The 14,019-nt window shown below is 39.1% G+C and overlaps 1 protein-coding gene across 3 annotated transcripts in view; it reads right to left on the reverse strand.

Moving 5' to 3' along the window:
- The window catches only part of PHKB (phosphorylase kinase regulatory subunit beta), a 205,508-nt gene that overhangs the window by 124,822 nt on the left and 66,667 nt on the right, over nt 1-14,019 (reverse strand). For all 3 annotated transcript variants that reach the window (XM_014603360.3, XM_014603361.3, XM_006271202.4), the window contains one exon: nt 973-1,088. In XM_014603360.3, the coding sequence (XP_014458846.1) occupies nt 973-1,088 (116 nt within the window). The remainder of the gene's footprint in view (nt 1-972; nt 1,089-14,019) is intronic.

Genomic DNA, 14,019 nt, shown 5'->3' on the forward strand with positions numbered 1-14,019 from the left:
TATCAGGCTTCAGGCTTGATATAAGGTGGCATTACTTTACAGTTAGGGCTGCCAGGCTCTGGAATGGGCTCCCAAGGGAGGTGGTGCTCTTGGGGTTCTTCAAGAGGAGGTTGGAAAGATATCTGGCTGTATTATGATCCCAGCACTCATTCCTGCCCAGGGCAGGGGGTCAGACTTGATGATCTGCTCAGGTCCCTTACGAACCTAGAAACTATGAAACAGACGGACTTGGCTGCTCTCCATGCTGCCGGGCTAAGTTCTTGGCCATCTGCCTGCTGCGCTGTGGCTGCGCATGCATGGAGCATTTATTGGCTACATCAGCCAAAAACCCCAATTGCTGATATTGTCAATTTTCCTTATATTGGTGCTGATCTGATATGGGACCAATGTATCAGTGCACCTCTACAAAATACTGTTTTTTCCAGGAACAAATAAAATGTAATTTGTCGTTCAGCAGAAAACACTGTTGCATTTTTGTAATGAATATATGAATGTGCCCATTAAACTTTTGCCCATTAACTTTATTAACCAAGATGAAAGAATAAAGGAACCTAATTCTTCATAAACACTACTACTCGTTTAATGTTACGCACAATGTTTCCTTTTAAAACTAACATCTTTAAATTCCACAAACACATTCTTTTGAAAAGGATGATTCTGAAATTTAGGGATGTAATGGTAGTTTATGATGGAACTTCCCTGTAGAGTTTTCATTAAAAAAAAACAAAACAAAACAAAACAAAAAACCCATACAGCTTCACACAGTTATGGCAGTTATTTCTGCATGCAAATTGTATATATATTGGGTTTATTTTTCTGAATAATAAATGTGAGTCTTCAAAGGTCCTCAGTTAGAATTTCACTCAAAACATAATGCATTTTCCAAAGAAGTGAGTACACTACTGTAATAAGCTATTTTGATCCATTACCTGAATTATTTACACTCACATTATAAGTAGTTATGCAAATTACCTTGAATGTAAATCTGTGCTCCCATTGTTGTATTTACTTCCTCTTTCCCAGACACCAAAATCAGGTACTCGATATGCTCTTTCCACACAAAAGACAAGGTTTTGGATGAAGGACACCTGTGAAGAAAACGGGAAAGAAGGGACTGAAGGAAATTTGATATAAAGCAAAAATTTATCTTACTGGCATTTTCAGAATGATAAAGTCGTGTTATTAATGCTCCAAAACTGTCACTGGTACTTGATTATAGTTTCTGATGGTGTAGTACTCCTATGTTGGACATATTTCAGAATAAAATCAGTTTTATTACATTTAAAGAAATGTCCCAAATGTAACAGTACTTTGATTTGTAGAAAAACCCAACAAAATGAGGAATGCAAGTAACTGAATATTCAAACCATACACTAAAGCAGCTCAAGAAATGCAAGAGTCTGATCTTTAAAACAACTATATCAGTAGTACCTTTAGAAAGTAGAAAAAGTTAAACTCTAAAAATCATCTTCCCATGTTTACAAATATTCTTTTCTCACTCTCAATTTTCTTGAGAAGGTACAGACTTGGTTTGTTTGATTATGAAGCATATATGGCAAGATGGGCCTTACATTTCATTCCAAAAGCATCACATTAACAATCGTACTTACACCTAACTCTTCCATACACATTCTGGGCTCATGGATATATTGATCTAACAGAGTCTGGCTGCAATGCAAGTTTACTATGAAGAGAACTTATTTTATTACAGAGTTAAAGTGGAGCACACAACGCACTGACCTAGTAGGCAACTGTCAATCTTCTGGATCAAGGTGTACATGAAAGAAGTCTAATCAGATGCCTGATGAATCCGTTGCGACTGACAAGCCCAATTTGAGAGTGACACAGCTTGTTAAAAGTTTCACAGATCCATACGTTGTCTAAGTCAGAGTCCAAGTTTACAGCATGCTGCTTACTTCTTTCTTGCTTTGCTTCCACCCTCTGGATCAAAGCCACTTCATGTTAAGCCAGATGTTCCCTCCAAATCAGAAGGAACGCAAAGAAAGCCATTCAGTTTTCTATGTTATGTTGAAAAACTCGATATCATTTTTGCACACATTGTGGAACCACCACAGAGGGCGAGCCCACCTTAGAGCCATCTCAAACCCCACTGTACAAAATATTCTTCAGGATATGGTCTTCTCCCATTCTCCTGATATGGCTGAGCCATCACCACTTTTTTCTTCTTCATAGTGGTTTCTAAGTGTCAGTGCTGGGCACTCCAGTACCTCTGTGTTTGGTATTCTGTCTTCTCACTTTATTTTCAGGATCTTATGCAGACATCTCATGTGGAACCTGTTCAGTCTCATGCTATGCCTAGCATATGTAGTCCATGTTTCTGAACCATAAAGCAGAGATGACAACACACACGTCTTGTAGATTTGTATCGTCACCTTAGCCGATAGTTTGCTGTTATTCCATGTACATTTCTGTAACAGCCCAAAATTCTTACCTGCTTCTCCAAATCTGTTAGTCAGTTATGTTGGAAGGTCAAGGTTCCTGCTGATCGTACAACCCAAATAACAAAAACTGCCAATGACACCAACCAGAGCCATGTCAGGTATCGGGTATTTCCAGAGTGGATAAAAATTGGATTTTTCTTTATTTAAATTAGATTTGATTTAATCATACTTTTAATTTTTTTATTAAGATGCTTTTAAAAAAAAACAACCTATATAAAGATATTTTTAATTTAAGGTATGTTAAAGCTCAAAGACATCATCATGGAATACGGATTATAACTTCTAACGCTATACTATTTGAGACAATATAATAATGTAACCTTTTTAGAAGTTTTATAAATAGATCACAACAGGTCATGGACTATATTCAGAGCCCAATCTTATGAGGCTTCCAGAGGCTCCTCTATAGATTAATAAAGATTAAAGAAAACCACTCTACCCAATGGGACTCAGTAGGCAGTCTAGAACAGCGGTTCTGAACCTTTTTCAGTTGACATAACCCTTCGTCTCAGAGTGAGACTTCACGTAGCACCTAAGAGCGACATTTCCAGCGTGAGGTTGAGACATGGAGCAGGAGTAGGATATCTGGTTTCCACACGCAGGCGTATTTTACAGCAGTAAAACCCCGGCAATTTGTCAAGACTTTTTTAGGCCCTCCGACCTGTGTTAGACAATGTATGAAATATATCTCATGTACCCACTGATGAGGCTTCACATACCCCCTGGGGGTACATGTACCCCCAGTTCAGAACTGCTGGTCTAGAAGATCTCATTAAGCATCAATCTCTGGGATGCTTAGTTTCAGTTCTCAAACTGTAGATTTGTGTCTCCAGAGATAACATCCTTGTTAACAGTGGTATAGAGGAAGATGAGACGCAACAGACTTGACTACCTACCCAACAGCCCTATTGTCTCTCTGCAAGTTTGTGTACACAGAATCAAGCCCTTGTCTCTAAAAATGCAGTTTCAAGAAGTTAAATGAATGAAGGATTGTTGGGGGTGGAGTAGATCTGAGCAAGGAAGAGGAGTCTAGAGATAAATTCAAGGAGTGAGGGGCTCTAGAAACAAGAGAAACATTTTTGAGCAGAATATTCCAGAAGTCTTGATGGATAAGTCTCTGCGTATAGGCTCTCCATTGATTTGAGATCTAGTGAGGGAATGGTATGGTAGAAGGGAAAACCTATTATGGTGGCAGGCTTGCCAGGCTGTGAGAGAGGCCCTTGTTTAGGAATATTTTAATTAGTGCTGAGAAATTATTAAAAAAATTAATTGCAATTAACAGCAAGTTAAGAAAAAAAACCAGTTGCAATTAATCGCACAGTTAAACAATAGCACCCCCCCCCACAAACACAACCCAACAGCTAGAAACCCATATGCCCTACAACTCCTCCCCACCATCACCAGCAGTGCACAGCCCCAGCCCCGACCCTGGCCTGCCCCGCACCCACTCCAGATTCGCCCTGGCTGGAGTGGACCAGCTGAAACCCATGCGAACAGCCCTGACCCCGGCCTGCCCTGCACTTGCTGCAAATTCACCTGCCCACACTGAGCAGTGGCAGCAGCCAGGCAGAAGCTGCTGCTCAGTGAAGAGGAAAAGCGGCCCTTCCCCCTCACCACTGCGGGCCCTTCTTGCTGCAGCTGCCCGGAGCCTGTGCCTGGGCTGCCTTGCAGCTCCTCTGTACTGCCACTAATTTGTTTTTGCATGAATCATATAAGTTAACTGTGATTAACCAACAGCCCTAATTTGAATGAAGTTCCTCTACCTGCGGCTAAGACAGGCATGTGTGCAAAATGCAAACAGTGCAACAAAGAACTGCAAGGCCTGGTTGTCTGAATGAAATAACATCAGAAGAAGTGCTCCTTCTAAGGAGGAAGCTGCTTTCAAGATGATGAATGGAAGATATCTGAACATGCAGGATCTCCAAGTTGGTAAACCTTCTTATTTCACATTTCTTTCTTAAGGACTACCCATCTTCCCTGTCCATGTCTTTTGAGTGGATTTCTGGACTACTTGAATTCTGATAAGAATGTTTGAGCAAAAATATAATTGTTACTTTTTGGAACTATCATATTTTTAATGCAGTTCAGATATAAAATAATGTCTAAAATAAGCAGATCTTCCTTTTACAGTTTCACTTCTAAAGTACTAGTGACTACAATGAGTAATACTAAATGAGCAGTACTGTAGTGACTGCATTGACTTCTTATGTTCAGGAGGATCCATTCTCAACATACAGGATTCTGACTACCCATCTTCATCATCATCACTGTCTACAGTTTCAGAGTTATCTGTTAATGATACCAACATTCCAGTCAAATATATGTTACATAGTATATCACCTATAGCAAAAACAAAAACAAATCTCCATCATGCAGAAACAAGCATAGATAAATTTGTAATAAGAACCAGCATAATACAGCAAGAGGTAATTGATGAAAAAATTGCTCAGATTGTTTATGCAACAAACTTTCCTTTCCATATGGTTGAGAACACACAATTCAATGAAATGGTTCAGTCATTACTACCAGGATACAGTCCACTCAAAGGAGCAAATATAGCAGGCAAACTGCTGGATCAAGTATTCGAGAAAGAAACTGAACAGTATGCAAAAAGTCTAGAGGAGGAAATTGTTAACTTAAGTCTTGATGGGTGGAGCAATGTCCAGAGTGATCCAGCAATATGTGTGACAACAGAAGAAGAGACTCTTACAGAAATGTCTATCTTATAGAAATGATTGATATATCAGGAAATGCACATGCAACAGAGTACTTACAAGTAGCAGTAAAAGCATAACAAACTGTGAAAAAAAATTCAAATGTCTAGTACTCAGCTTTATCACAGACAATGCAGCAAATGCATCAAATATGAGAAGAAATCTAGAATGAAGTGAAGAAAGCCCCAAGCTACACATGGCTGCTGCACTCATTTGATACATCTCTTAGCCAACGACTAATCAGTGCTCCAGAAATAAAGGCTAATATTGTTGAAATTGCAAAACACTTCCATAACAATCCACTTTGCAGCAGCTACTCTGAAGAAAGCGGAAGAAACCAAAGTAACTCTCCTACAAGACATGTGATAGAACTCAGTAGTGAACCGTTTTGAGTGATATATTGAGAACTGGCCTAATCAGATGACAATTTGTGAACAAAATGGTGACAATATAGACAGAACTGTCATAACCAAAGTTCTCAACATTGGGGTAAAGACAAATGTAGAATGTATGCTGACTATCCTGAAGCCTATTTCTGTAGCCCTGAACAGTGTAGGGAAATCACTGTTTTATTCCTGATGCTGTTGAAGTTCGGAAGGAATGGAGACCTTGAAAAGAGAAATATGCAGTGACAAAGTTAAATTACATGCGTTAAAAAAAAAATGAATGGATCAAGCACCACCTCATAGTCTTGCCCATATTCTCACTACTCTGTACCAGTGTTAATCCTGAACTGCTGAAGAAGAGGAGTTGACTATGATATGGGCATCCAGAAATCATCCCTCCATAATACCAAGTATAATAAATTTCAGGGCTAAGGGTGAAGCATTCAAGAAATATATGTTTGCTGATGAGGTTTTAAAGCAAGTCACACCAGTGAACTGTTGGAAGTCACTTAAGCACCTGGGATCCATCAGAGACTATTGAAGTGATAATCCAGCTTTTAACAGCAGTAGCTTCTTCTGCAGGTATAGAAAGAATATTTTCTTCCTTTGGACTAACTCTAATTTGAGAAATTGCTTGGAAACTAAAAAAGCAGGAAAGCTTGTCTTTCTTTTCCAGGCTATGAATAAACAAGAAGAGGAAGGTGAAGACTGAGTTTGCTGTATAACCCAGTATTTTAAATTTCTCATGTTGAGCTAGCTGAAATAACCTATTTGTATTTTTGTTAAAAATAATTTCACATTTATAACTAAAAAGTTAAAAATTCAAAAACACATATGCCTGTTTTGTTAAAATAACTGTATATTTGTTGTTAATATCCATAATATATATGCTTGTTGTTTTAGTTAAATAAAACGGTTTAAATGTCTGCTGTTTTTGGTGACAGTTGTCCTCCTAATATAGCATAGCAAAAATATCCCCCGAATATCCATGATTAATCTAGTGAATTGGAGATAGCTCACCTCCCAATGACTTCACAAATACCTGCTTCAATTAGCGTTGGTAAATAAAATAACGAAATCATATTTTAGTTTTGATATAGTAGCTGGAAAATTAACCTGAAAAATATCAAAGTAGATCACTGCTTTAAAATGTATAGTGTGTATAGTGTGTGCCTTCTAAAAATGAAACCTACATCTACCTCCGAGTTGTGAATAATATGTATTTAAGTTTATATCAAACAACAAGAATGCACTTTTTGTAGAAAACTCATTAATTGAGGTTTCCTGACAAGTGATTTAAATCAAATCCACCCTGGTTCTTTCACCCTTTGGTACATCACAGTCTTGAGGCTAACTGCCATTCTGAAGTTCTTGCATGATTCAGAAATCTGCTCAAGAGATTCTTCAGGGAAGATTCACTGTAGATGACCAAGGCCACATCATCTGCAAACAAGGAATCTTTCAGAACCAGTTCTTTCATCTTGGTTTTCACTCTAAACCTTGTGATTATGAAGGCAACTGTAGTGTACAAAGACAAAGCATCAAAATGGGCCTACGAACTTCACTTCCTAAATCTACTAGATACAAAAAAATCAGGGACTTAATATAGACACTGGATATATGACACATTACAACCTGCCTGACACCTGATTCACCACATACCTGGCAGACCTAACCTATACTTTTCTTCCCCCCACCCTTTCTCCCCTCCCCTGCTTTTCTTCCCTGTGTCTTCCTAATTTCCAGCTATTTCCTTTTTCACAGTGCCCCCGTCGGGCTTCATGTAGACGATCACGGAAGGCCTTCGAGTGTTCACCCAACTCCATCCGAGAGGTGTGTCCCTGGAACTTACGTGTTGGGTTGCGCTCCACCCTGAGGGGAGCCCTGACAGTCACCTGACACAGTTTGGTCTTCTATGTTCCAGTAGTGGGGCTCCCTCCCGGGGGTTTCTCACTACTCTTGGTACTACCCATCAGAGAAGTTCTTGGGGCTCCACCTTCCCTACACCCCAGCCAAGTGCCAACCCTCAGGGCCACTGGATGGTGGATCTTTGGCCTGCTCCTTAGCTCGCCTATTCTCAACAACCGCAGGGCGTACAATTGTCTCTGCCTTTGCACCCATCCCTCCTCCGAGGCGCCTGCAAGAAATGCAAAACCTGCCAACACATCTCCAACACCCCCACAATTACTACACCCCACAACAGAGCCATCTGAATTCCCAGATCTTATAGATACACCCCAGAAATGTAATATAACTCATTCAATGCACCAAATGCCCTGATGGAAAATATGTAGAAGAGACCAAACAACAACTGCGCACCAGAATGAATGCAGACCGGAAATCTATCAAAGACAGGAATACCCAATGACCTGTGGGGGCACATTTCTCACAAGAAAACCACTCTCTCTCCAATCTCTCAGTCCTGATCCTCAAGGGAAACTTACAAAACACTTCCCAGAGACGAGCCTATGAACTCCACTTCATCAATCTCCTGGATACTAAAAATCATGGACTAAATATAGACATTGGATTTATGACACATTATAACCTGCCTGACATCTGACTCCCCAGGTACTTCTCCACTATTCATCCCCCTTCTCTCCCCCGCACCCAGCCTGTCTCTCCATTGACTCCTCAATCTACACCTTCACTGACTGCCTATCTTGCATGCATACCAGCCCAGCCTCTGGCTTCTTTACTTTTCATTCCATCCAGGAAGAGCACACACCAACCACTGAAAGTTCCTTAGCCTGATGAAGGGTTTTTGAACCCAAAAGCTTGCTTAAAAATTGTTTTCCAACTATTTAAGTTGGTCTAATAAAAGATATCCGATTCACCCAAAGAATCTTGTCTGCCTATGTCCTTAGACCAACACAGCTGCAACCTACACCCTTGATCTATTTTTGTATTAAATCTCTAAAGCCTAGGGTAAAAAGTCACCCACTGAAAAACATATAGCAATTGTACTGCATGGGAAAGTTACTACCTAGAATGTGTTGTATATGCACTTCCTTAATAAATTTCATTCTGGGGGCAGCCATTTGCTCAGTGCCAACTAATTCCCTCAGGAGCTATTTGCCAGACACTCTAATATTTCCTGCTGTTGGCAATTAGCTTGGGAGAGATTATCATGTCCACCCTTCACTTGGCAGTAACATCTAGGGTAAACTACTCTATAAGTAATCATGTCATATAGCTGCAACCCAAGCTCGTGTCAAAAGGCTCATACAAAAATTAAGAGGCATCTGTGATAAACTGACGTAGCCAAACCATACAAGTGTAGAACAAGATGTTACAAGATGGATGAGTGAAAATACCAATGCTGTCAGCCCTCTGTACAGATACTCTGATCAAGTTCATTCATTTACATAATTATCTGCAGTTTTCTTTGCTATGGATACAAAGATGGGACTCAATTATTTTTGCAAATAAAATTCTTCAAACAGATGCAACTGGGGAATGAGTTTGTCAGTTTCAGCACCTGACAATAAGGTGCTTTGTGTACAATATTTTCCCCTAGCCAGAAGACCTACATACAAACATCTCCAGGTTGATAGCCTATTAAACATCAACCATCTACCAGAACTTTTAACTACAGTAGCACTGTTTCAGTTCCATTCTCCAAGACAGGAAAGAAAAACTGAATCTGTAACACATGATTCTCAGTTAAAGCAATCAAAGAACACTCTCCTTTAGACAATATAAGAAATGTTAAAGAAGACATTGCATAGACCCTGAAGAGAGAGGCTACAGGGAATCCAAGAAATATTCTTGGTGTTCTTTTATACATTAAGGGTAATGAGCAAAAAGAATATTGAGAGAAAAAGGAACATTACCTATTCATACCAAGAGCACTCTGCATACTGTCACCATGCAATGTACCAGCTGGATACAGCTTAGACTGTGTTCCCATGCCTCTGCCTGCCTTATCTCTCACCACTTCCAAATGTTCCAGGCGAAAGACTTTTTAAAAAAAGGTGACGTACTGCTCTAGTCCCTCAGTCATAATTTCTCTCTCTTGCCATCCTCAGGTATAACTTATATTTAAGACTAAGGAAAAAGAGGAGCTGGGCAGGGTGCATGAATATGCCAAATGCATCTCCAACAACACCAGTTACAAATAACCTTCATTTCTCCTTTATGGAACCTCTGCATATTCCCATTCATGTGATAGATTAGAAAGCAACAAATCCATGAAGGCAGGATAAGAAGTGTTTTTTACTAAAATAAGTGACTGAAGGCATGCTCAACTAAACTTAGCCTCAGACCTTTACACTAAGCCCAAGAAGCATTATTTTGAATGAACAAAGAGAATTTCAGGTGGCAGCTTTACATCTTTCCATGGCTGCTATGTTTTAAGCTATGCAGGAGAAGCCTTCTTAGCTCTGGCAGAGTGGGATCTTATCCACTGAGAAACAGAAATATAAATCAATAATGAGCCTCTAGAATGAAGCTTTCCACAACTGGATAATGCTTGTGAAAATATAGCTTCCCCATTTTTAATCTCAGTTTAGGAAAAAAAGATTTACAGAATGTCTGACCTTAATTAAAGTGACAGGCCAGAGATAATGCGATGGAGCAAAGAACTCAACAATGCACTGAAACAGGGCCTTTACCAAAGATGGGGAAGAGGGTTGCCAGTTTCCCTCTGTACTTTAAGACTATTAGAAGAACACAACATTCTTAGTCCATTAAAAACTTAAGTAACTGAGGCAGAGTGAGACACTCCCTGAGACAGCCTCAGCCTTAGGTTGCTCAGGAATTGTGAAGGGAGAAGCAAGACAAGTACATTTCAACAGGCACTGCTAGTTAGGATCTCACCACTGAAGTTAAACCCATGAGGCAGAAATATGCAGATGGCAATTGGAGTTTTTTAATTCAGTGAACAGCTTGAAATACTCTAGTGTCTTGGCTTAATTTTTCCCTTGTTTAACTGAATAACTAGTATCATCAAAAAGATTACAGTAATATCATTAAATTTTGGATGGCTTGTTTCACATGTCTACTTAGTAATTTAAATATTTTAAAGCTATTGTAGGTTCTAATATATGTTTTGTGGTAAGAAATAAACAAACTGAAAATGACTTCTTAAAATATATATATAATCTGAATAACTAATATTATTCAGAGGGAAAGAAAGCACATTAAATTTGAACCAAAAATTGATAAACCACTTACAGCCCTCCATCTTGGAATGGAGACAACTTTTTTACTTCTGAGGTGGAAAGAATAAGTAATGTGTTGCTTCACTGCATTTAATGTATACCCTTGTCCTCTAAAAACAAATTGTCTAAATACAGGCTAAATGACATTTTCAAAAATGGACCTAAAGAACGATGGTTTTAAGAAAAATAGGTCAGTTTTGTAAAGAGTTCTATTTGCTGTAGTTGAGAGAAAACCTTTTGCTACTGGATAGAATTTTATAGTACTGTAAAATATATGAATATTTTGCTATTTTATAGAAAACTTCCTCTTGTTTAAGGATTGGTTTTCCTGTTTGAACCCTCATTATATTACGAAAAACACAGAAACATTGTAGAAGTAAATGCTAGATTGTTTTCTTTAAACATACAACATCTTCCAAAAGCAAAGTATACCAACATGACAAACAATTAAACTAGTTTAATAATTTAATATGGACATGACTGTCCCCACACCCCCTGACATTCCCCGCCACTCTTCATAGCCCCAACATCCCCCTCTACTCCCTGACATCCCCCCATAGCCCTCGACACCCCCCGACACCCCGTGCCACTCCCCATAGCCCCCGACAACCCCCTCCACTCCTGAACCCCCCCCGATATTCTACTGCCACTCCTTACACCCACCCACACCCATAAACACCCCAACCCCACATCCCTAACTTACCTGTGACAGTGCCAGGGGCAGCAGGAGAACCAAAGAGTCACTCTGGCCAAAAACAAGAGTTTCGTTCTTTGAGGACCGACTCCCAGGTTGCCTCCAGGCACAGTCCAGGACTATGCCTTGCCCCACTGTTCTGCAGCGAAGTTTGTTTGTTTTTACCCCATATATTCTGGGGTCTAATTTTGCCTCGGCACTTCATATCTCCAGGTTGACAGCCTATTAAACATTAACCATCTACCAGAACTTTTTTTTGTTCCTGTACGTGTGTCTTGCAGCATCTCAAAGGAATTTGAGATGCTGCAAGATGCACGTGCGCTCTCATCTGGACGCGCGCGTAAAGGACAAAAAGCTATTCTGAATTTTTAGAACAAACTAAAAATTTAGAATAAACCCCATTATTGGTAAGTCATGTTACTATTACAAATTGGATCGTTCAACTGGATGAACCCATTTAAGGATTATATCTGAAATCTGATTTACAGGTTAAAAAAAGTCTGAGTGTAATATACTTTCAAATTCAACAACTTAAACTTGGAATTAGCCAACAGAATAATAACAAATAAAAAAAAATCTTAATGAAAAATGGCATTAGATGGCTCCAAAAATGCATCAGTTACAAATATACAACTTAGCTTAGTAACTGAATCAAATGTTAAATCATAACTCCACAATTTTTTTTGGAAGAGACTGTTTCTCTCTATCATTATACTGCCTTAGATTCAGTGAAGAGGAAGCAATCAGGAGAAATCTCTTGTTGATTAAAAGTATTCTGTAACTGCCATCTACCTGCCTTTTTCACTGACAGGAATCAGAGTACTTAAATATAACAAGAGGAAGGAAACAAATCTGATTCAGGTATAGGGTTCAGCAAAATGTTACTTTATCATGGGGAAAAAAATGGCATGCAAGGAAATGTGGAAGACAAGGAGCACAATTTTGTTATCCTGAGCACACAGGTTTCCCAACTGTGAGGCTATTTCATTACTAACAAGGAACCCTTGTAAATTCCTACAGAGGGTAAGAAAAGTATTTATCACCATATATATTCTAGCTAAACAAATCAATCTTTGAATCCAGAAATGAGGATCAAATATCTAATGTTGCTATTGGATGTCTGCAGGGCTGCATGTGCTACTGGTTATTAAAAAAGTTGAGAATCTACACACTATATGAGGGGTTTCCATCAAAAGCATACGGAAACAAGAGATGTATTTACAAGACTATAAGACGATCTTGAAAATACAATGATCCCCAGAATAACTAGATTCTATATATGGAAAGTTTATAACATTTGTTATAATTTTCTAAGTATAGACACTAATTATTGGAAGTTTGCCTTAAATGTGTTCCTATCCCACTGCTACAGCAAGGAAAATAAGTCCCCCACAGCCCCTTCCCCCCTCCTTACTGGCAGACCCTGCTCTGCCTGAGCATATGGAAGTGAAAAGCAAATTTGAAAACACTAACCTCAAAATAATCAGACCTGTAATAAAGCCATAGATTTAATTCATGCAAAAATAATGCATCAGTTTCTTTAAACTGCTGAAATTTTTAGCATGGGGTACTCCGTAAACACTTATATACCATACAACTATTCATGCTATTAATACAAAGCTAAAAGGCTCACAATTTGCCATACAGTTCATTGGGCTGGGCCCCAGCTGAGTCGACAGCATTTCAAGCACTGATGATCCCATAGTTCAGCACGACTCAGTATGTGTGTGTACTCCAGACACCACTCTCCCCAATTAGGCCCCCCACTCATGATTGGAATGAGATGTTCTCATCATGAGTCCTGGGATCATCCAAAAATGTATATGCAGACGAGGAACAGGGCAACATGGTCTGGATCTATCTCATGGAGGGTGGGGCCACAATAATCCTATGCAACAGGATGCAAGAGGAAGTGAGAGAGGAATTCTCAGTGAACTGTTTGGGAAACATTGCCAAATAGGGCCCTAAACATCTAAGGCTGGTGAAGAAACAGGAATATTTTGAAATGGGAAAGAAAGGAAAAAGCTCGTCTGTGGGAGTGAAGAAGTCAGAACACATTCAGTGTAGTAGCTCAACATAACTTTAAAAAGAATCAGCACTGAGGGGCACTGAGCACAATGGGTGCTACCATACATCTTATTCAGATGAGCTGCATTATCTATCCTTGTGATAAGTTCTCATCAGTATGTTTGCCCAATATAGGCCATATGTTTTATAATGATGCTCAGTACTAGCTGCATTTAATCAGCTTAATAGTTGGTTTCCTTCACCAAGCACATGCTGTTTTTGGCAGCAGTTTAATGATAGAAATATATTTAATGAGGTTTTCTTATATTCAAATACAAGATAAGGAGCTTTTTCCCCACATGCTGATCGGGGGGAAAAAAATCTAGTCTTATACTTGAGTAAATATGATAGTAATGAGAAAGGGACGGTATATATCATTAGGCAGCCGTTCTGACTACCATCATTTTTAAAAGTCATATCATGGAAATATTTTGTAAGTCACAACCATAATGTTTTGGTTTTTAATATTCTTTATACTTGGCAGATAAACCAAGATAACATTAATATATTAAAGATGAAGAAACTCCTGTG

The sequence above is a fragment of the Alligator mississippiensis genome, chromosome 10 (genome assembly GCF_030867095.1).
Source record: "Alligator mississippiensis isolate rAllMis1 chromosome 10, rAllMis1, whole genome shotgun sequence".
Classification (NCBI taxonomy): domain Eukaryota; kingdom Metazoa; phylum Chordata; order Crocodylia; family Alligatoridae; genus Alligator; species Alligator mississippiensis.